Raw genomic sequence first — 24,681 nt, 5'->3', positions numbered from 1 at the left:
TATTAATGTCTCTTTCTTTCAGGCTATAGACTTTTATTATATAATAGGTTACGTTCTGAACACAGCTTAAAAAAACTAAAATTTTGCAACACGTGCAAACTTTCTTTGGCAGACACTGTTGAATAGATGCAGGAATGTCTCTTTGGTGCTCAGCTGTATTCCCACGAATAGTGAGAAAGTACAAAGTAAGCTATTGAAAATTACTTCAATCGTTTTTGCATAATTAGATATTTAATGATTTTTGGGGGATTTTAATTCAAAATGGGGTCATTTCGAACAGGGGGGATAATGGAGGAAAAACTGGGTCAAATTCGTCGTCCCTGTCTTGTTTTTTTCTGTGTCTGAAGACGGATGTCAGGAGAGGGGGGAGGAGAAATGAAAGGAAGGTTGGAGAGAGGGAGGGTTGGAGGGGAAGGAGAGAAGAGCCGTCACGTGAGAGACTCGTCAATGTCAGGGTGTCAAGGAGTGTCAACCCCGCCCGGAGGTGACGAGGCACTGCTGTGATATGAGTGATGCTTTCTCCCTCTACCTTCCTCTTCCTCCCTCCAGCATTTGTTTATTCGCTAATTTAAGACTACGCAATGAAACTGATTGTTGATTATGGGTGAGAGGAGATGACGGGAGGGGAAGGGGTAAGGAGGCTTGGAGAGAGGGTTTGGATTGAAGGGGGAGGAGAAGTCGTAATAGAGGAGGGGGTAAGAGAGGGATAACGAGTGTATCGAAGGAAGGGTGTCATAGCAGTAGTTAAGGGGTAAGGGAATGAAGGCTGAATATAAAAGGGATTAAGGGAATGATCCACTGTTGCCAGGTCATCATACTCAGAGCATAGTATTTACCGGTTTCTGGCGCTTAATTATTGCCAAGAAACATCAGGATCTAACTCTTTTAACGATGACTATGAATGAGTTTCGTTATTGGAGCCCAGAAGACAGTTTTGGGGTAAGAAGTTGGGAAATATTAACGACTGAGTTCGACAATCTGGCAACGTTTGTCTGACCACGTGGCCACCATGCAGCTTGGCCCGTTTGTAGCCCTCGCCTTCCCGTCTGTGTGGCTGCCTTCTCATACGCATAAAAACATTGTTTTAAAAACCTAAAACTGTCCGAATTTACCTCATACATGTCCGAGAGTATACTGGGATTCCAGGGTAGTTCTCCAAACACATTTTCTATGACTGTCCGAATTCAATGCAGGTGTCCGAAATGACCCCAAATCGGGTTAGATTCGGACACCCTTTATTATATATATGAAAAATTTATATGAAAGATTTTAAATATCACAGTACTATGAGTCGATACCCCAGTGGACCAGCCTCACATACAAAACTTAACATCATAAGTTGACCTAAAATCTAAATTAGAATTCACAAAAAAACGAAAAAAATCATCCGAATTCACCCCAGTTGACGGTACCTCAAGGCATCGTCTTGGACCCCCTTCTTTTCCTTTCCTACATTAATGATCTCCCACTATCACTTACCTCTACTACAGTACTACAGTAATCCCTCGCCATATCGCGGTTCATTTATCGCGGTCTCGCTGTATTGCGGATTTTTAAATTGTAAATATTTAGTTTCGTATCGCGGATTTTGCGGTATAGAGGTATTTGAATATATTTATTATTTTACTTATTTTGCAGTAAAAGCATTTTCTAGCCTAAAAAATAGTAAATAATATAAAGAGATTAAGAAAGTATTAATAAGAACATATTAAAACAATATTAAATTGAAATAAAATACTTAGCATACAGCAGATGAGTAGACAAAGACTCGCATGCATGTAAAACGCAGCTACGGCCGTTTCCGCTTGAGCTAGTTTGTCCACGTGTGATCGTACACAGCACACTATTGGCTGATGGATGGGAGGCGACCAACCAGAGCACTGTGTTCTGTATCCTGGGCGCTGATTGGCTCAGCGACCGCAGCATTTGTTGGTTCGTCAGTGGTTAGCTCGGAGACAAAGGGAGAATGTGTTACAGCTTGCTACCGTTAAATGCTTGAGAACTTGGCAGTGAGGTTCCAGACAGGATGAGGCAATGACTACACTTGAACAAGACTCAAGTCCTAAACTTGCTCAAAATGATTACTCCAAGCTTATCTAGTTTCGTGGAACTTTTTGCGGTACTGGAATAAACACATGGAGAGCTACTGAACCGAACAGCCGATACGCTCTTCTTGTTGTGACCACAACTTATCGACCACACGAGTAACCGAAATGCTGGTGACTGAGTTTCTGACTAGAATTTCAATGAGTTTCCCGTGAAATGTAGCCGACTTTGAATCTCTCGAGAAACTAGTGGTTGGGTGACCTTGTTCACACGGGCTGAGGCGAGATTCACAGATATGCGTGCTTATATAAATAATATATATAAAATATAATATGTAAATTATATAAATTATTAAAAAAATGTAAGGTCGCTACTTCGCGAATTTTCGCCTATCGCTGGGGGTTCTGGAACCTAATCCCCGCAATAAACGAGGGATTAATGTACTTGACTTTTTGCCGATTACATTTTTATTTTTTTTTTTATTTATTTATTTATTTTTTTTTACATGTGGCCTATAGCGCCGGTAGGCTAATTCATATGGGCCTGATGGTCGGCCCGAGCCCATCATGGCACAAGCAACTGTTTATAGTGGCGCCATTATTATTGGCACTTGCTGCTCCCCCGTAGCTCATTCTTGATTTCACTTGCACTGTACAGCTTCGAGTATATATATACGAGGGTAATCCCAAAATTAAGATCTCCAAAATATTTACAAATCACAGAAATGTTTATTGTCAATAATGTTTACATTATTTCAAATTTTAAACATCTGTCTATTTTTCTACATAATCGCCATTTCGGTTGATGCATTTTTGAAGGCGGTGTGGCAGTTTTTGTATGCCTATGTCATACCATCTCACCGCCATATCGTTGAGGAAGCGTTGAACCTCATCTTTCACCTCGTCGTCGTTGCTGAAGTGCGTTCCGACCAAATGTTTTTTTTCAACTTTGGGAACAGGTGGTAGTCACTGGGTGCCAAGTCCCGACTATAAGGTGGGTGGGTGATGATGTCCCATCCAAACTGTTGCAGGAGACCGACTGTTTGACGGGCAACATGGGGGCGAGCGTTGTCGTGGAGAATGCTTACGCCTTTTTTTCAAAATTCCTCTTCTCTGGTTCTGAATCGTCCGCCTGAGCTTTTTCAGTGTCTCACAGTACCTGTCAGCATTTACTGTGGTCCCCAAAGCGACTAACAAACACAACAGTGTTGTCAACAGCCGCTCGAACCGTTTCCGTGCATCCCCTGCGTCGCCTCCGTGTCGCCCGTCAAACCATCGCTTCGGATGGGACATCATCACCCACCCACCTTATAGTCGGGACTTGGCACCCAGTGACTACCATCTGTTCCCCAAGTTGAAAGAACATTTGGTCGGAATGCGCATCAGCAACTATAACGAAGTGAAAGATGAGGTTCAACGCTTCCTCAACGACATGGCGGCGAGATGGTATGACATGGGCATACAAAAAATGCCACAACGCCTATAAAACTGCATCGACCGAAATGCCGATTATGTGGAAAAATAAATAAATGCTCAAAATTTAAAATGATGTAAACATTATTGACAATAAATGTTTCTTTGATTTCTAAATATTTTGGAGACCTTAATTTTGGGATTACAGGTAACTCTCGATTTACGCGAGTTTGGTTTATGCGTTTTTTAAATGACGCAGGGTCCAAAATCCAAAAAAATGTTTAATTTACATGTTTTTTCCACTTATACGCGATATTTTATGGAATGGCCACCAGATGTCTCACGCAACTGGACTCACACGGCGCCGCGGCCACACGCTGAGCTCAATTCTTCCCGCGTGCCATGTGCCACGCTTCTCAACAACAACAACACCCTCGCTGCTGTGCTACCTCTCATCTTATTTAAGTGTTTACCATGGCTCCCAAGCGTGCTTTACAATCTCAAGGTGCAGGAAGTGCCACCAAGAAGTCGAGGAAATCTTTAACACTGGAGCAGAAGATGGAAGTGCTAGACCGCTATAAGAAGGGCCAGAAGACATCGGTGATTGTTCACGCTATGGGAATATGTGAGAGCACCCTTCGTACCATTCGGAGTAATGAAGAGAAGATTCGGGCCAGTGTGAAAGCAGGATCAACATTGATGTCAACGACTTCATATTCAAGGCCACAAATAATGGAAAAAATGGAGAAACTGCTCTCGACTTAGGTTGACCATCAAAACAAATCAAGTGTTCCTGTAAGCATGAGCCTTCTTCAAGCTAAGGCGAAGTCCATCTACGATGATCTTGAAGGTGATGACAAAAAAAACCTTCAATGCAAGCTATGAACAAAATAAGAGAAGCACTAGATTTAATTGAAGAAAATGACCCAAATGTACAGAGAAGCTCTGCAGTCTCTCGCAAAATGTTGGCAGACTTTGGGTGTTATCAAGAGATGTTGCGAGAAAACAACGGAAGACGGTGCAGACAACAATGACTTCTTTCTTCAAAAGGAAAGGACAAGAGGAAGAACAGTGAGAAGAGGAACCACAGGGGGAAGGGCAGTCAGAGGAGGAACCACAAGAGGGAGAGTCAGAGTGATACAGTAGGCAATAAAGGTACAGTCACGCTACGAAGTGTTGACACAGTTTTCATAATCTTTCGGACACGGCTGGCGACATCTAGCAACTACCCTCGGGGAAACATGCTCTACTGACTTTTATAAAGCTACTTAATTTTAAAGTCTAGTTTTGCACACAGCTAATAAATATCAGTGATTCCCTTAAATGGAATGAAAATTAACAGTGTACTCTATGTGAATGTGGCGAAGAGAAACGTTATGGAATGATAGGCTATGTAGCCACCCACATTCATTTACAGAATCGCCGGGGCGGAGTAGAGTTCACTTCACTATTCATACCAACAAGTTATAAATAATATTATTTTGATCAGATGTATATAACTAACTTGACAGTGGTGAATGGAAGAAAGTGATAGGCTAGCAGTGCAGTGCCGACCAGGCATCATCTCTACCCAGATAATAGGCTATATTGCGTCTTCTGTCGTGTGTCTCATGCAACTTTGAATTATATGTCTGGCCACTTGTCGATACTTCTCTTTGGATTTTACCGTTAATTAAAAATATAGACAATTGATTTTGTGATTTTTTTTTTTCTCAGAATCTCGCTGATTTCATACACACAAGATTTATATAGTCATGCATGAATGTCGTTCCCGATGACGTCATCATCAAGTGTGAGTTCATTAAGTAGTATTTATATCCCATTTTATCAAATGAAGTGCAGCTAATTATTTTTCCCTATTATTCTATAATATAGGGTTTATCACTATACTGAAAGAAAGAGCAATATATTTGTGCAGTTATATATATACTTTGTCTTAACATAGGTCACATTTGACTCTTTTAATGTCTTGAACGAAAACCGTATCAATGTTTCGGCAGAGCTGCTTAATATATCGTTATAAGGTAAAAACTTCCACTCTATTGAATTTATTTCCTTTCTCAATATAATATTCTGTGTATCTATAACAAAATAACTCCTAAACATCCCTTCCCTTCGAATAATATTATGTATTATTTGAAAGAAAATCATTGCAAACTGTGTCAACACTCCGTAGCGTGACTGTACAAACCTACCTGTACCCTCATATATATATATATATATATATATATATATACATGTGTGTGTATATATATATATATATATATATATATATATATATATATATATATATATATATATATATATATATATATATATATATATATATATATATATATATATATATATATATATATATATATATATATATATATATATATATATATATATATATATATATATATATATATATATATATATATATATATATATATATATATATCTGGAGGTTCTGGAACCTAACAATTACTATATCACCCATCTGCATTATATTTCATTTGTATCTAACTCCCAATCTGTGATAAAAAAAAGGTATAAGCGAGACAGTAGTATGCTAGTATATATCATTTATTTATTTTTTTTTTTTACATAAAACCAGGTACATATATATATATATATATATATATATATATATATATATATATATATATATATATATATATATATATAAAACCATATGATACTAAGAATGGAAATTCAACTGCAAAGTTATTTTATCTCTTTATTTATGCTTACATCTCAGAATTATCAATTAATTTGTTTCTTTATGTGCATCATTTAATTCTGCATGTTTTCATATATAATACGTGATGATTATGTTGAGTTTATGGCTGAAAACTTGTTATATCAAACCAACAATTACAGAAAACGAGATAAATAATGCATTTTTCACGCACCATTGTATTCATATACATTATATATCATAAAACAAAAACAATAGCGTTGTTGCTCTACATGTAAATAACAGGTAACGCGGGTAAGTTAATTTATGAGACAGGTTGGTATCCATGACTGGTCACACACACCCGGCCAGCCATGGGGCAGCCACATAGGGGTTGCCAGGCCGTGTCATTGGTGGCATTTTTGTCTTAAATCAAGGTGGTCACCAAGAAATGCCTTTTTTATGGTATATGTTAAGTATTACTATAATAATGCCATATTTAGTCATCTATCTGCCATCAATTGCCATTTTTGGGGCAATTATAAAGAAAGCTTCAGGAATAACTGTATGTTTACAGTCAAATAGAAACACAAGAGTCTTTACAAACTAATAGAAATATATTAACTTCAGCAAAGTTTGCGATACAATATCAGTCATAGAAATATTTTGATACTTTTCAATATATTTTCTTCTATAATAACAAATAGAACACTATTTATTCATGAAATATACAGAGGGGAACCTAAAGATGTCCTGCCTCGCACCCCGCGGAGTCAACACTTTTTCGACCCCATCTGCTCTCTCTCCAGGTAGTGTTAATCAACCCCAACCCCCTGGGGATGCTTAAAACTGCGGGTCACAGCCAAGGAAAAGGGATAGGATGGGAACGGGAATGGGGGAGATTAATACTACGGTCGTAAGAACCAATGCTTTGGAGGCAGGAGTGATGGCCAGAGGGCGGCAGAAGAGGAAGGAATGTATGAGACTGGTGTCTATAAATGTGAATGGCTTAGGTGGTGAGGAAAAGAGGAGAGTGATGATTGAAAATTTTGTAAATGGTAGAGTGGATGTGTTGGGAGTGAGTGAAACATATTCGAGGAACTGGTGTGAGTGATGGTAGAGAGGGTACGTGGGAGGGTGTGTCTGGGGAGGTTGTATGGATGGGGAATATGGGCTGGAGTAAGGAAGGATGTGCTATTGTGATGTCTGAAAGAGTGTGGAATGGTGTCACTGATTATGGTTGGAAGGGATCAAGAATTGTGTGGGTGAAAGGAAAAGGAGTAGGTTTAGTAAAGTATGCATGGGTATGTATTTATGCACCAGTAAATGTGAAAATTAAAAAAGGACTGAGAGAAAGGGAAGCTTTTTGGGAGGAAGTGAATGCATGTCTGAAGAGCTTTGAGAAAGAAAGGAAACTTATTATGATGGGAGATATGAATGCTAAAGTGGGTGATGAATGTGTGATGGATGTGGTGGGAAAATGGGGGATACCTGGGAAGAATGGAAATGGAGAGTGCCTGGTGGATGTCTGTGCTGAGAGGGGAATGTTCCTAGCAAACACCTTTCAGCACCAGAATATCCACCGATACACATGGAGGAGGGGAGAAGATATTGAGCAAAAAGGATTGAATGATTATGTGGCAGTAGATGAAAGGCTTTAAAAAGATATTTGTGACGTGAAGGTAGTAAGAGGAATATTCGATGGATCTGACCATCTTGCAGTGCTGGCAAAATTAAAGCTGAAAGAAAAGTGGGTGTTTGAAAAGAAAGGTGAAGTAAAAAGGAAATATTGAAAATAGAAAAGTTACAGGAAAAAGAAATAAAAGATGAGTATAACCGTGTATTGGCAGAGGCCTTAAATGATAATGGGAAAGTGTAAAAGATAGTACAGATATTGGAAAAAGTTTTGGAACATTTAAAGAAATAATGGTAACTACAACAAGAAAAGTGGTAGGGATGAAAGTGGTGAAGGATGGAAAAAGAAAAGGAAATTCATGGTGGACAGAAGAGATAAGGAGGATAGTAAAAGAGAAAAGGGAACTTTTTAAGAAAATTCAAGAAAGAAATGTGGCTGAACAAGTAAAAAGGGAAAGGGAAAAGAAATACAGAGAATGCAAAATGAAATTAAAACAAGCAATAAAAGAAAGTAAGAAGAGAGTTGATGAAGACTTTGGAAAAAGACTAAGTAAAAAATATAAAGGGAACAGGAAATCATATTGGAAAGAAGTAAAATACGAAAGAAATGCAGAAAATAAATGAAGTTATGGATGGGAATGGAAAAATGTTGAAAGACGGGGAAGCTGTGAAAGAGAGATGCGAGAGAATAATAATAAAAAAAAAAAAAAAAAATTTGAGGATGGATGTCCAGCAGCAGTTTTGAGTAGAGGTAGAGGAGGAGTATATAAAGAAAGAAGTATAACATATGAAGAAGTAAGTCAGGCAATAATAAGATAAAAAAATGGAAAGGCAGCAGGAATTGATGGAATCACAGCAGTAATGTTGAAGTGTGGAGGAGATGTATTTGTTAAATGGATGGTCAAGATATGTGAAGTAGCAAGGGAGGGGGGGGGGGTGCCAGCAGACTGGACGAAAGCCATCATTGTCCCAATTTACAATGGGTAGAGGTATAAGTCTCCTGAGTATACCCAGAAGGGTATATGGAAAAGTCATAATAGAGAGGGTGCAGAGACTTACAGAAGAGAAAATCAGTGAAGAACAAGGAAGCTTCAGGAAGGGAAGAGGATGTGTGGATCAGATATTTGCCTTCAGGATGGTAGTAGAAAAAATAATAGCAAAAGGAAAGAAACTATACGCTGCCTTCATGGATTTGGAAAAAGCTTATGACACAGTCGATTGGATTGCATTGTGGGATGTTTTAAAGATTTGTGGTGTGGGAGGAAAACTGCTTAGTGCAATAAAATCTTTTTATGAGGATACATCTGCATGTGTCAAATTTACTAGAGAAACAAGTGAACATTTTCAGATAAAAGTGGGCTTAAGGCAGGGGTGTGTCATGTCACCATGGTTGTTCAATATTTATATGGATGGTGTTATTAGAGAAATGAAGGGCAAAGTTGGGGAAGTTAGAGTAAGAATGTTCGATGAGGGAAGGAAGTGGGTACTGAATTCGATACTGTTTACTGACGACACAGTGCTCATTGCAGATAATGAAAGTGACTTACAAAATTTGGTCACTGTTTTTGATAGTGTGTAAAAGGAGAAAGCTGAAAGTAAATGTCAACAAAAGTAAAGTGATGGTTTGTGAGCGAAGTAGAAGTGAGGTTGTAGATTTTGTATGCCTGTATAAAGTGGAAATTGAATGCGAAAAAGAATGCAAAATTATTTTGAATGGTGAAGAAATGGAGGAGGTCAATGAGTTTAAGTACCTTGGATCAGTTATGTGTAAGCATAGTGGTACAGAGGGAGAGATAAGAGAAAGAGTATTGCAAGGAAGAAGGGTGGTAGGGTCTTTGGGACGAATCATGAATGGCAGAAGTGTGAGCATGGAGGTGAAGAGGGATTTGAGAAATACAATAATAGTACCAACCCTCACATATGCAAGTGAAACGTGGGCCTGGAATGAAAGCCAGAGGTCTAGAGTGCAGGCAGTGGAAATGAGTTATTTGAGGAGTGGTTTGGGTGTGAGTAGAATGGATGGAAAGAGTAATGAAAGTGTATACGAGCCTTTTGGAATATGTCACTGGGGTGAAGGGAAGAAGTGTGGAGTGGTAGAAGAAGTGAAGCGACAGACTTTAAAGGGGTTTGGCCACATGAAGCAAATGGAGGAGAGTAAGATGACCAGAAGGGGGTTTGCGAGTGAGATAGAGGGAGGGAATGCTAGAGGACGACCTCCAGTGAAATGGAGGGATAGGGTGCAAGAGTACGTTAGGGAGAGGGGGGAAAGATCTTTGAGAAACTTTCAGTAGGCAAGGAGGGAGTGTCTGGATAGAGAAAGTTGGAAACTCTTCTGACATGGCCATTCCCTGGTGGGAGCTCCTAGGAGCAGGTGTCAATGAAATAATGATGATGAGAGAGAAATTATTTATTTAACAGTATCTTAATACTCTGTTATGACTGTCAATGTATTTGTATGATTTTTATGTGAATATTTCTCCCTCTCCTTATGCCATATCTTATTTCTTTCTTCTGTTTTATGTCTACTTTGATGATGTTTATAAGATATTAATGTTGGAAAATGTTTATTTATCACAGAAAAACATGAGGGTTCTTCGGAGCAGCAAGCCCCTTCCTTCGCCACGTTCCCTCAATTCCTCAAACTCCCGCAAATCAGGTGTCAACAAACAGCGTCCGTTCAAAATGCCGTTGCCCGACCTGGTGAGTTACCGCTTATCAAGTTTATTTTGCTGCCTACACACCTTCAGGAGACACAGGGCTGATGGTGGTAGGCTGTGCGCATGTAGACGTGTTAGGGAAAGGAGAAAATGAGTAGTGATGGACAAGGAATAGAAGGTAAAGAGCTGCACCCTATCTCTTCGTCCTTATCTCTCCCTTTCTCTACCTCTCTTTCGGCCCATATATTTCGCTGACTACCTACCTTCAGGAGACACAGGGCTGGAGGATATGGTGCTGGTAGGCTGTGGGCTTGTAGGGGAAAGGAGGGAATAGGTGGTTGAAGACAAGTAAGAGATGGAAAAGAGCCACAACCTTTCTCTACCTCTCTTGGCCAATATTTCTCGTTACTACACACCTTCAGGAGACAGGGCTGGAGGATATGGTGGTGATAGGCTGTGGGCGTGGCGGCGTGTAGGGGAAGGGAGGGAATAGGTGGTTGAAGACAAGGAATAGATGGAAAAGAGCCACCTGTAACCTTTCTCTACCTCTCTCATGGCCACTTATTTCGTTGACTACACCTTCAGGAGTAAAGTGATGGTTTGTGAGCGAAGTAGAAGTGAGGTTGTAGATTTTGCATGCCCATATAGAGTGGGAATTGAATGTGAAAAAGAATGCAAAATAATTTTGAATGGTTAAGAAATGGAGGTCAATGAGTTTAAGTACCTTGGATTAGTTATGTGTAAGCATGGTGGTACGAAGGGAGAGATAAGAGAAAGGGCATTGCAAGGAAGAAGGGTGGTAGGGTCTTTGGGACGAATCAGGAATGGCAGAAGTGTGAGCATGGAGGTAAAGAGGGATTTGAGAAATACAATAATATTACCAACCCTCACATATGCAAGTGAAATGTTGGCCTGGAATGAAAGTCAGAGGTCTAGAGTGCAGGCAATGGAAATGAGTTATTTGAGTAGTACTTGTGGTGTGAGTAGATTCGATGGAATGAGTAATGAAAGTGTGAACAAGCCTTTTGGAATGTGTCACAGGGGTGAAGGGAAGAAGTGTGGAGTGGTGGAAGAAGTGAAGCTACAGACTTTAAAGTGGTTTGGCCACATGGAGCGAATGGAGGAGAGTAAGATGACCAGAAGGGTGTATGTGAGTGAGATAGAGGGAGGAAATGCTAGAGGGCGACCTCCAGTGAAATGGAGGGATAGGGTGCAAGAGTACGTTAGGGAGAGGGGGGAAAGATCCTTGAGAAACTTTGAGCAGGCAAGGAGGGAGTGTCTGGATAGAGAATGTTGGAACATCTTCTGCCATGGCCATCCCCTGGTGGGAGCTCCTAGGAGCAGGCGTCGATGAAATGATGATGATGTATTAGAGAAATGAAGGGCAAAGTTGGGGAAGTTGGAGTAAAAATCTTCGCTGAGGGAAGGAAGTGGGTATTGAGTTCGATACTGTTTGCTGATGACACAGTGCTCATTGTAGAAAATGAAAGTGACTTACAAAATTTGGTCAGTGTTTTTGATAGTGTTTGTAAAAGGAGAAAGGTGAAAGTAAATGTCAACAAAGTAGTGATGTTTTGTGAGCAAAGTAGAAGTGAGGTTGTAGATTTTGTATGCTGATATAGCGTGGGAATTGAATGTGAAAACGAATGCAAAATAATTTTGAATGATGAAGAAATGGAGGAGGTCAACGAGTTCAGTTACCTTGTATCAGTTATGTGTAACCATGGTGGTACTGAGGGAGAGATAAGAGAAAGGGCATTGCAAGGAAAAAGTCAGAAGGAAAAAGTGCAAGGAAAAGGTCAGAAGCCGGTATATACAATGCTTTGAGTACGATAATCTGGCAAGTCTGAGGGCGCGGTGTGGTACTGTTGCCAGTTATTAGCATTTTCAACGGCAGATCCTTTACATTATCAATGTTTAAGGAGTTTTGAGACATCTAAGTGTAAAGTGATGGCACACAAACATTGTTGCAATCACAATTTTTTTTTTTCTCCTTGATTGCCGTTACAAATATCAAATATTTTCAGTATTGGCACATGGAAAATAGCTAAAGGCATCAGTCGATGGTGCCCTCCTTAAATATCTGACATTGCAGATTTGATGTTCAATTTTCTAACTGTGGTATATTCATAATCTCTGCATTAGACATGAAATTAATACATATCAGGAAAACTTGATATCATTTACAAATAGAATTACATAATACCTTTGTTAGAAAATCTATCATTTAAATATATTTTTTTATATATATTATTTTTGCATGCTTATGAAATACAGTTTGTTTTAAATGTTTTTCAACATAATTCATTTGAGGCAATGACTACTGTAATTCATGTACGTTGAGATACGTCAAACCAAAAATTCATTCGACGTTTCACTTAACAAACACCTTGCTGAAAGTTTAAGTCCAGAGCGGGCAGTCTCAAGCGCAACGGGGACATGGCTGCCCGCATTCATTAAGCCGATGGTGGGCTGCCGGTCATTGTTTGTTGGGTCATTTGAGGAGTGCTTTTGGTGTGAGTAGAATGGATGGAATGAGTAATGAAAGTGTGCATGAGTCTTTTGGAATGTGTCACTGGGTTGAAGGGAAGAAGTGAAGCGACAGACTTTAAAGTGGTTTGGCCACATGAAGCGAATGGAGGAGAGTAAGATGACCAGAAGGGGGTTTGCGAGTGAGATAGAGGGAGGGAATGCTAGAGGACGACCTCCAGTGAAATGGAGGGATAGGGTGCAAGAGTATGTTAGGGAGAGGGGGGAAAGATCTTTGAGAAACTTTCAGCAGGCAAGGAGGGAGTGTCTGGATAGAGAAAGTTGGAAACTCTTCTGACGTGGCCATTCCCTGGTGGGAGCTCCTAGGAGCAGGCGTCAATGAAATAATGATGACGAGAGAGAAATAATTTATTTAACAGTATCTTAATACTCTTATGACTGTCAATGTATTTGTATGATTTTTATGTGAATATTTCTCCCTCTCCTTATGCCATATCTTATATATTTCTTCTGTTTTATGTCTACTTTGATGATGTTTATAAGATATTAATGTTGAAAAATGTTTATTTATCACAGAAAAACATGAGGGTTCTTCGGAGCAGCAAGCCCCTTCTTTCGCCACGTTCCCTCAATTCCTCAAACCCCCGCAAACCAGGTGTCAACAAACAGCGTCCGTTCAAAATGCCGTTGCCCGACCTGGTGAGTTACCGCTTATCAAGTTTATTTTGCTGTCTACACACCTTCAGGAGACACAGGGCTGATGGTGGTAGGCTGTGCGCATGTAGACGTGTTAGGGAAAAGAGAAAATGAGTAGTGATGGACAAGGAATAGAAGGTAAAGAGCCGCACCCTATCTCTTCGTCCTTGTCTCTCCCTTTCTCTACCTCTCTTTCGGCCCATATATTTCGCTGACTACCTACCTTCAGGAGACACAGGGCTGGAGGATATGGTGCTGGTAGGCTGTGGGCTTGTAGGGGAAAGGAGGGAATAGGTGGTTGAAGACAAGTAAGAGATGGAAAAGAGCCACAACCTTTCTCTACCTCTCTTGGCCAATATTTCTCGTTACTACACAACTTCAGGAGACACAGGGCTGGAGGATATGGTGGTGATAGGCTGTGGGCGTGGCGGCGTGTAGGGGAAGGGAGGGAATAGGTGGTTGAAGACAAGGAATAGATGGAAAAGAGCCACCTGTAACCTTTCTCTACCTCTCTCATGGCCACTTATTTCGTTGACTCTACACCTTCAGGAGTAAAGTGATGGTTTGTGAGCGAAGTAGAAGTGAGGTTGTAGATTTTGCATGCCCATATAGAGTGGGAATTGAATGTGAAAAAGAACGCAAAATAATTTTAAATGGTTAAGAAATGGAGGAGGTCAATGAGTTTAAGTACCTTGGATTAGTTATGTGTAAGCATGGTGGTACGAAGGGAGAGATAAGGGCATTGCAAGGAAGAAGGGTGGTATAGGGTCTTTGGGACGAATCAGGAATGGCAGAAGTGTGAGCATGGAGGTAAAGAGGGATTTGAGAAATACAATAATATTACCAACCCTCACATATGCAAGTGAAACGTTGGCCTGGAATGAAAGTCAGAGGTCTAGAGTGCAGGCAGTGGAAATGAGTTATTTGAGTAGTACTTGTGGTGTGAGTAGATTCGATGGAATGAGTAATGAAAGTGTGAACAAGCCTTTTGGAATGTGTCACAGGGGTGAAGGGAAGATGTGGAGTGGTGGAAGAAGTGAAGCGACAGACTTTAAAGTGGTTTGGCCACATGGAGCGAATGGAGGAGAGTAAGATGACCAGAAGGGTGTATGTGAGTGAGATAGAGGGAGGAAATGCTAGAGGACGACCTCCAGTGAAATGGAGGGATAGGGTGCAAGAGTACGTTAGGGAGAGGGGGGAAAGATCTTTGAGAAACTTTGAGCAGGCAAGGAGGGAGTGTCTGGATAGAGAATGTTGGAAACTCTTCTGCCATGGCCATCCCCTGGTGGGAGCTCCTAGGAGCAGGCGTCGATGAAATGATGATGATGTATTAGAGAAATGAAGGGCAAAGTTGGGGAAGTTGGAGTAAAAATCTTCGCTGAGGGAAGGAAGTGGGTATTGAGTTCGATACTATTTGCTGATGACACAGTGCTCATTGTAGAAAATGAAAGTGACAAACAAAATTTGGTCAGTGATTTTGATAGTCTGTAAAAGGAGAAAGGTGAATGTAAATGTCAACAAAAGTAAAGTGATGGTTTGTGAGCAAAGTAGAAGCGAGGTTGTAGATTTTGTATGCTGATATAGCGTGGGAATTGAATGTGAAAACGAATGCAAAATAATTTTGAATGGTGAAGAAATGGAGGAGGTCAACGAGTTCAGTTACCTTGTATCTATGGGAAGGCGGTGGCTGAGTCGGCAAAGTAACGGCTCTGTGTTCAGGAGGACGCGAGTTCAATCCCCGACCGGTGCCACCAAGCTGGGATTTTTCAGCTGCCGCTGAGTGGCTTAAAACTACCCACATGCTGTTCAGAAGACCACCTATCAACCCGGACTCTAGATTCTAGGATCAAAGATGAGCTCTGGGAGGGCAGCATGAGCCAATGCAAGATGGCGCCACTATAAACACGCCTGCGCCAGAACAGGCTGGGCCGACCAACAGGACCCACTGGAAAGAAGCCTTGGACTGACCATCAGGATCCACCAGGAAGAAGCCTACCGGCACAATAGGCCGCAATGTAAAAAAAAAAAAAAAAAGTGATGTGTAAGCATGGTGGTACAGAGGGAGAGATAAAAGAAAGGGCATTGCAAGGAAAAAGGGTGGTAGGGTCTTTGAGATGAATCATGAATGGCAGAAGTGTGAGCATGGAGGTAAAGAGGGATTTGAGAAATATAATAATAGTACCAACCTTCACATATGCAAGTGAAACATGGGCCTGGAATGAAAGTCAGAGGTCTAGAGTGCAGGCAATGGAAATTAGTTATTTGAGGAGTGCTTGTAGTGTGAGTAGAATGGATGCAATGAGTAATGAAAGTGTGTACAAGTTGCTTTGGAATGTGTCACGGGAGTGAAGGGAAGAAGTGTGGAGTGGTGGAAGAAGTGAAGCGACAGACTTTAAAGAGGTTTAGCCACATGGAGCGAATGGAGGAAAGTAAGATGACCATGTCGTGCTGTTCATGGGCACTCATTCAATTATGTAGGTTCATTATACCTCAAAGTAGAATAATTGTTGATCATTTAAACCAGGGGGTAGAATTAATTGTTTATTTACTAAGTCTTATAAGGCACCATTAATGTTACTTGAGGTAAATATATTTGTTAAGAGATTCTGATGGTGAACTAAGGGTCAAGGGACAGGGTCCACTTATTAGAGGTTAGTTTACGTATCTTACATCACTATTTACACTTGTAAACACCATGAACACTGGATAACATTAGTATGTTGCCTTCAGCTTCGATCCTCTGTTTTTATTATCTTACTAGAAGTGTGCTTCCTGGTTGTTAGGGTTACGCAACACAATGTTAAATTATTATGAGGTTTATCCACGTTATGTTGGTATATAATGGTAGCGAGCTTATGGGAGTTAAGTAACAATATTATTTACAATTCATCATTCTGTTGGTAATGGTAGCGAGCTTACTGATATTAATTAACAATGCTATTGACAACTCATTATTCTGTTGGTAATGGTAGCGAGCTTTTACCAAGTTACTTTACAATACTGATTACAACTCATCATTCCAATCACCAATGGGCCATACTCATCACAGATAATTTCATAAAATTATATCTATAGAGTCCTGGCCATAGCTAACAAAACTACCCTAGTCAAGTTTCTATGGTGCATAATTATACAATAAAATGTATCCCTTCAACCACCAATCGATATGTGTTCACAAAGATGATCATGGGCAAGGTGGTGTGAGTGGGGTTAAGATACCAAGGGGGTGATCATAAGCCCACACAAAAGGGGATGTTCACGTACTACATAGTGACACACAAAAAGTGAGGTACCAGCTCAGTCAGTATGCTAGGGAACCTGTGGGGTAGAGGTCGAGACGGTGTGTGTCAATTCAACTCTTTAAGTAACATTAACATTGTATTAAGATAACACACTTACAAGCTCGGTCCCTAGGAGCTGGGTTCAACGTACCTGTGGGGGTGAGGTCGAGAATAACACACACAAGTGCTTGGTCCCAGGAGCTGGGTTCATCGAGACGGTGTGTGAGGGAGACTTCCTCACACCGTTGGCTTCTCATCCACCACCACCACTGCCCGTGGCTAGCCAGAGGCTAGTGAATGCATTTGTCAGTGGTTGTGGTTTAGTTAACATACAATTGGCCTGCGCTACCAGTTCAGAAGGAGTTCCAAAGCAACTGGTTCTCTCACTCAATACTGGTGAAAAATTCTGCTCGTCAATCCTCCGTGAAAAAACTAACTAATGATCATTCAGCACCTTCGGCCGAGGCGTAGTCACGCCACCACCTTCACATCTGGTTCGTCTGTGTCTGGTGGATTGTGAGCACCTGATTCACAGGCAACACTTCAGTTATTACAGGCTATCGATTTCTCAGTTTTCCTCGCATTACACGACATTTTCCCCCCTCAAGAATTTTTAACCCCCCAAATCCTTCCTTCACAATCCAAGGTTCACTCTGCCTTTCCCCTGTAGGGGAGTTATCTATCTTCCCTGACTGTAGAAACACCTGGCACTTAACATTACTCTGGATGGAGCTCATTATCCCCAAAGTGACCACAATCCAGTCACTACTCCACAATGTCCCTTTGAGACATAACTCCACAATGTCCCTTTGAGACATGACACCAAGATTAGTGATAGGCAGCTCCACCCCAGCCAACCTCTTGATCTGCCAGCAGTGTGGGGACTTTACCTTAAGTCCCCTGGTACTCTCGATGGCAAGACTCGGCACCTCAGTCACCCATTCCTTTCATTCTAGTCTACTATGACTCCCTCATTCATTCTAACCTTTCATTTTGTCAGGTCTCTTAAGGTGGGGATACGAGAGCTTGCCACGTCCTGAAGTCGGCCCACCGTGGAGCGACCCGTGTTGACTGTTAGTTGCAGCCAATTTCTGCGAAATAAAGTGGCTACCATATCACGAAAACCTTCCAACTACTACTCGCGTCTCTGCCAGGTGTGTTAGTGCACCACAGGGTTACCAGTAGCCTTACAAACATTCTAAACACTCCATGTCTCACTGGATCGTCACTCCTAACTCGTCTGGAGAAGTCATGGCCACTGTAAAAGATGACCCTGGCACAGCACAGCCAGGAGAGACTTGTGTGCGAGGCATCCTCTCCATGACGACTTTTCCAGTGGGGTGATAGATGGTAGGGGAATATAATGTTTTAGGTGTTGCTGGCAGAAATCTAGGAAGGCGTTTGATGTGAACTCGCCTGTTGTCCAGGTCAATACCTTCTCGGGCGTCCCGTAGTCAGTCACATACTGCCCTAGAGCCTCCACCACTTGTTGTGTGTGCTTAGATTTAAGGGGGTAAAATTTTACGAATCAACTTTAATGACTGATGAGGGTGAACATGTATCGGGTTTTCTGACCTCCCGCAAACAGGTCGGTCAGATAGACACCTTTTTACAATGGTTTCCCTATTGATAGTAATTCCTGCCAGGGATTCTATAGTCCTCGAATCATTGTCTAGTTGGACCTTGTTCTACATAGTGGCAGACGACTACTTTCAAGTTGCACCGATATGGAACATTTAGTGGTGATTAATAGACTTAGGTTAAACGTTTATCAAAATGGAGAGAGGATTTTTCCAAGAAATATTGCATTAGGTCAAATTTAAATACCTCATTTAGCAAACGAAAATTATCACCTCCAAACCCATGTTTAGAAACTGCTTCAACCGACAGTTGCAATATGATGGATCCTTTTAAAGTAAGATCACCTATCCTACTTCTAACTTAAATTCTACCTATTTAGACTCAGCCAGATCCTTAAAACCGTATTTAACTTGCAGTGATAGGAGGCCTTTTCACGAGTTTTCTCCCGACTGGTAATTTTAGTAAAACAAAGTATATGATTATGTAAGTCTTATAAATAAATTTTAATCTAAGAATAATAATGATTAATATTTTAAACTTTTAGTAATAAAATTCTGCATTTGCATACTGGCTCTTCACTCGGAAATAACCTTAAAAATCCTCACTTAAAAGTTGAGCTGCTTTCGAATTTGGCTATGGCCTATTAAAGCTATGGTCACATGGTCTGTGATTAGTAAGCACTTAGGTAAATAATGATGAGTATCCCACCGCTGCCACCAGTGTGTTGCCTTCAGCTTCGATCCTCTGTTTTTATTATCTTACTAGAAGTGTGCTTCCTGGTTGTTAGGGTTACGCAACACAATGTTAAATTATTATGAGGTTTATCCACGTTATGTTGGTATATAATGGTAGCGAGCTTTTGGGAGTTAAGTAACAATATTATTTACAATTCATCATTCTGTTGGTAATGGTAGCGAGCTTTTACCAAGTTACTTTACAATACTGATTACAACTCATCATTCCAATCACCAGTGGGCCATACTCATCACAGATAATTTCATAAAATTATATATATAGAGTCCTGGCCATAGCTAGCTAAACTACCCTATGTCAAAACTATACACAAAATCAACTCAAGGGGTACTATGGCCACAAAAAGTGATGTTCATTATGTTACATACAACACCTGTGGGGTTGAGGTCGAGACGGTGTGTGTCAATTCAACTCTTTAAGTAACATTAACATTGTATTAAGATAACACACTAACAAGCTCGGTCCCTAGGAGCTGGGTTCAACGTACCTGTGGGGTAGAGGTCGAGACGGTGTGTGTCAATTCAACTCTTTAAGTAACATTAACATTATATTAAGATAACACTAACAAGCTCGGTCCCTAGGAGCTGGGTTCAACGTACCTGTGGGGGTGAGGTCGAGACGGTGTGTCAATTCAACTCTTTAAGTAACATTAACATTGTATTAAGATAACACACTAACAAGCTCGGTCCCTAGGAGCTGGGTTCAACGTACCTGTGGGGGTGAGGTCGAGACAGTGTGTGAGGGAGACTTCCTCACACCGTTGGCTTCTCATCCACCACCACCACTATTGCCCGCGGCTAGCCAGAGGCTAGTGAATGCATTTATCGGTGGTTTAGTTAACGTACAATTGGCCTGCTCTACCAGTTCAGAAGGAGTTCCAAAGCAACTGGTTCTCTCTCAATAGTGGTGAAAAATTCTGCTCGTCAATCCTCCGTGAAAAAACTAACTAATGATCATTCGGCACCTTCAGCCGAGGTCTAGTCACGCCACCAGCTCCACATCTGGTTCGTCTGTGTCTGGTGGTTCGTGACCACCTATTCACAAGCAACACTTCAGTTGTTACAGGCTATCGATTTCTCAGTTTTCCTCGCATTACATTAGCACCTTAAGCTAACATGTACACATGGGAACAAATAGTACTGATAATATAGTAATTATTTCCTCCCATACGGGGAAACACAAACTCCACCATTCCACACCTTAATTATGCCCTAGCCAAACTAGTGAGTGTTTGTGCTTATCCATTGTTACCCCTGAGAATGACACACATACCACCCCTTTGACCTTCCTTCCTCTCTTCACACACCCTGCCACAAGTAATCCCCACAACGCCACTTCAAAAAGTGTTTACGGCTGCATGCTGGACTTTGTCTTGGGGATTCCCAGCTTCCCATCCCATCAGTCAGACTTGCCTTTGGCGCACCTGAAAGGGGCGATGTCACTCATGAGAATCACGGTCTCAATTATAGTATTATAGCCAAAGTGAGTTGAACACAGTGAACAGCTCTTTCCTCACCTGAAAGGGGCACTGTTGATCGTGAGAATGACCTTGCTCCCACAGCCTAGAGCGAGGGAGGACAGTGAGTCTCGGTCCCAAAATGCCTTGGTGTGACGTCACGGAGTGACAAAGTTGTTGCAGGTTAGGCCTGCTTGAGAACTGAGATTTCCTTGGTAGGCCTCCAATATCAATATAAAGTGACTGGTATTTTATTTCTATCATAAATATTTACCGTTCTCCCACAATAATTAAAAGAAAGCAGATTGACCACTTTTGGCAAAGATACCCTGTTTTGACTTCTGACACCTCTGAAATTTTGTTGACATTACAGATTGTAGGGGAGATATGGGACACAACGGGCCTCTTTGTTTCGTCACCCATCTCTCTCTCTCTCTCTCTCTCTCTCTCTCTCTCTCTCTCTCTCTCTCTCTCTCTCTCTCTCTCTCTCTCTCTCTCTCTCTCTCTCTTTTCCATGAGAAACCCATATACATATATAATTGGTTGCACAAACATCCCAGGTTAACTCTATTTACAAGGGGAAAAATACCATTACAATTGTAGTTACATTTCGGGACATTACATGACCTTCCCCTTTTGATTTGGTGTTTTTTCCTATAAGTAAATCTAGACCAGAGCCATAAGAAATAATACTAAGTACATGAGATTGTTGACACACCTACCATGGGAGTAGGAGGCTAGCAACAACTGCAATACAACATCATAATCAATATTCATATCATCGAGGGTAGTCAAGTAAAACACAAAAGACGTGGATACTTCCACAAATAGGAGTCATAAACAAGATCTGCTCCTACAGGGTGTACTCCAAATACTGCCTCCGCCCATTGCGTGAGAACAGTTTCTGTGCCTAGACTTGGCTAAAAGTGTCCCTTATGGACCTTACTACTCCCTTCTTTGCCTTGAGCTGCCAGTCCCAGTATCCCTCTTGGGTAACAGGATGGATGAGCGTCCACAACAGGGATAAACTCGTATTTTTATTTTTTCTCTCCTACTCTCTCTCTCTCTCTCTCTCTCTCTCTCTCTCTCTCTCTCTCTCTCTCTCTCTCTCTCTCTCTCTCTCTCTCTCTCTCTCTCTCAGATTCGGAAGGCTCCTCAACGATGCAGTGTGTGACACCTGATCAAAAAACCGCTCACAGCCACATCCCTCCTGCCCACCTGCGTAAATAGATGCCATGCATCGCAACAAACGCGTAACCATGAACACGCAAGTACCACCATCTCTATTACCAAGCCACAAGATAACCTAAGAGTCCTTAGTTTCAATGCGCATAGCCTAAGAAACAAGATTGATGAACTGAGATGTCTTGCTGTGACAAAATTTTGACGTAATTGCTATAACCGAAACATTTATCGACACCACAAATATTGATTTAAGTACAGAATACAACATAGATGGCTACAGACTCTTCAACAAAGATCGTGTAAACCGTAGAGGTGGTGGTGTCGCCCTTTTTGTCAAAAGCTATTTGCAACCCCCTGACAGAACACCAAGAGAATGTAACATTTGTGCATGCGAGTAAACATTGCAAAGGTCAATTTAGATATATCTGTTACCTACATGCCTCCGGGGCAATCACTCGATTCCAGTCTTGAAATGTACAGCGTTTTAAGGCAGTCACTTAATAACAGCGACTCACTGATACTAAGAGACTTTAACCTCCCCCATATCGACTGGGCGACACTGTCTGGTACAGAAAGCGAGTCTCATAGAATGGTTGAATTTTTAGAAAAAAATTATCTAAGCCGAATTGTTTCTGAACCAACTCGACAAAATAACATACTAGCTCCAAAATGATAATATGTACCTCTGGGGTTTTACACAATGTCCGAGGATCTAATGGTAAATGTGGATCATACTGTGTCCTTGAGATTGATAAAAGGTCTCTCAGAGCTGAATGATGAATTTGATGCTTAATTGCCCAGTTTCTAATTAGTATTTGAGAACTCGTAATTGTATTTTCCATTGTACCTGAAGGCACAATATCAGATTCAACTTCATTTTCTGTATATTCACTACTTGAAAGGTTACCGGTGATGTTCACTGACCCAGATACAGCCCCCTCGTTACTAACGTCCGGATCAGATTCTCTCTGCATTCCAGTGTGTGTTCCTGAGCTGGGGCTCGTATGCTGGAGCTTGTATGGGTTCCTTTATCTCCAGTTTCCTTTCTGGTCGTTCTCTATCTGCGGTGGTAGATGGTCACTGTTCTTCCCCTAAACCTATCAACAGTGGTGTTCCACAGGGCTCTGTCCTATCACCCACTCTCTTCCTGTTATTCATCAATGATCTTTCCATAACAAACTGTCCTATCCACTCATACGCTGATGACTCCACTCTGCATTATTCAACTTCTTTAAATAGAAGACCATCACAACAGGTAGTACACATGACTCCAGACAGGAGGCTGCAGAACGCTTAACCTCAGACCTTGCTATCATTTACGATTGGGGTAAAAGGAAACTTGTGTCCTTCAATACCTCAAAAACTCAATTTCTCCACCTTTCAACCCAACACAGTCTTCCAAACACCTATCCCCTATTCTTCAACAACCCTCAACTGTCACCTTCTTCAACACTATAGTCCGTCCAAAATGTCGAGTCCGGTCTGGCGGAGCCCCGAGAGGGAGATTCCCTTGGTGCGGCGGTGCCAGGTGTATTAGCAACAATTAGAGGCCTAATAAGGAAGTGTGAATTATTTCCTCTCTCTCTCTCTCTCTCTCTCTCTCTCTCTCTTTATTTAAACATATATCTAATAATTGTTGTCTCTATATTACACTTTTTTTCTCTCTCTCTCTCTCTCTCTCTCTCTCTCTCTCTCTCTCTCTCTTTTTTTTATTTAAACATATTTCTACAAAAAGGAGGGTCAAAATTACACTATTTTAAGATCTCTCTCTCTCTCTCTCTCTCTCTCTCTCTCTCTCTCTCTCTCTCTCTCTCTCTCTCTCTCTCTCTCTCTCTCTCTCTCTCTCTCTCTCTCTCTCTCTCAGATATTTAATCTGGCAGTTCTCCATCCGAACTTTCCTCCTCCACATTGATGATGAAAGATTCCACAAAGTGATCCACCGCAACATCTTGTCTTGTATCCTCTTCCTGAAGGTCCTCAGCATGCTGTACTGCTTGCATTCAATTGCTTGCCGTGACCAAGCTTATTAAGGCTTCCTTGATAAAAGGTTGTAGGGAGGCCATTTTAAAGGTGTTATTCTTGGCGACATGTGCTTTCACTTGAGCCCAAATGAGATCAATGGGGTTGTAGTGGCAGTGGTAGGGTGGAAGCCTTACAACCTTATGTCCTGCTTCTTCCGCAATGGAGTCGATGTGGTACTTCTTGCCGACTGCAATTTTTTTGTGAGCTCGTACAGCTCTGCTCTGAGCAGGTCAGGACTTGGCTGAACACCCTTCCTCTCAAGCCAATCAATCAGGTCAGCTTTCCTCCAAGATGAGGTGGGATTTCTTTGCAGCAGAGCAGAATGGTAGGCAGCGTTATCCATGACAATGGCAGAGTGTGGCTCGATGTTTGGCAGCAGCTGATCCTTGAACCATTCCTCAAACATGGTGGCATTCATCTGCATGTGGTAGTCGCCATCGTTCATAGCTCGAAAGATCAGTTCACAATTATTTATGAAGCCATCTTTGGTTCCGGCATGCAGTACAATGAGGCGACTTCCTTTGCCAGTCGGTGGATTAATGCCTGTTGCTGCGCGCGACGTGGTGTCTGTCCAGCATTTCCTGACGGTGTAATTCTGGTTCACCCAGGTTTCATCGAGATACAGTGTTGTGTGAGGACTGCTTCACTTGCCGGATTTCTTGCAGAAATCGGATTCGCGCAGCCACAACATCAGTCCTTTCCGTAAGGAATTTCCGGCCATCCACTTTTCCATACTTGAACCCGATATCATTGAGACTCCTGCGCAGCAACTCTGAGCATCCATCAAAGGAAATAATCTGCTTAA

General features: G+C 41.4%; 1 protein-coding gene across 1 annotated transcript in view; it reads left to right on the top strand.

The window, feature by feature from the left end:
* The window catches only part of LOC127003112 (serine/arginine repetitive matrix protein 1-like), a 46,451-nt gene that overhangs the window by 14,184 nt on the left and 7,586 nt on the right, over positions 1-24,681 (top strand). The window contains exons 2-3 of the mRNA XM_050869526.1: positions 10,333-10,455; positions 13,479-13,601. Coding sequence (XP_050725483.1) covers positions 10,333-10,455; positions 13,479-13,601 — 246 coding nt within the window. The remainder of the gene's footprint in view (positions 1-10,332; positions 10,456-13,478; positions 13,602-24,681) is intronic.

The sequence above is a fragment of the Eriocheir sinensis genome, chromosome 3 (genome assembly GCF_024679095.1).
Source record: "Eriocheir sinensis breed Jianghai 21 chromosome 3, ASM2467909v1, whole genome shotgun sequence".
NCBI lineage: Eukaryota > Metazoa > Arthropoda > Malacostraca > Decapoda > Varunidae > Eriocheir > Eriocheir sinensis.
The sequence above is the reverse complement of the archived record's forward strand: the minus strand, read 5'-3'. Positions and strand labels throughout refer to the sequence as shown.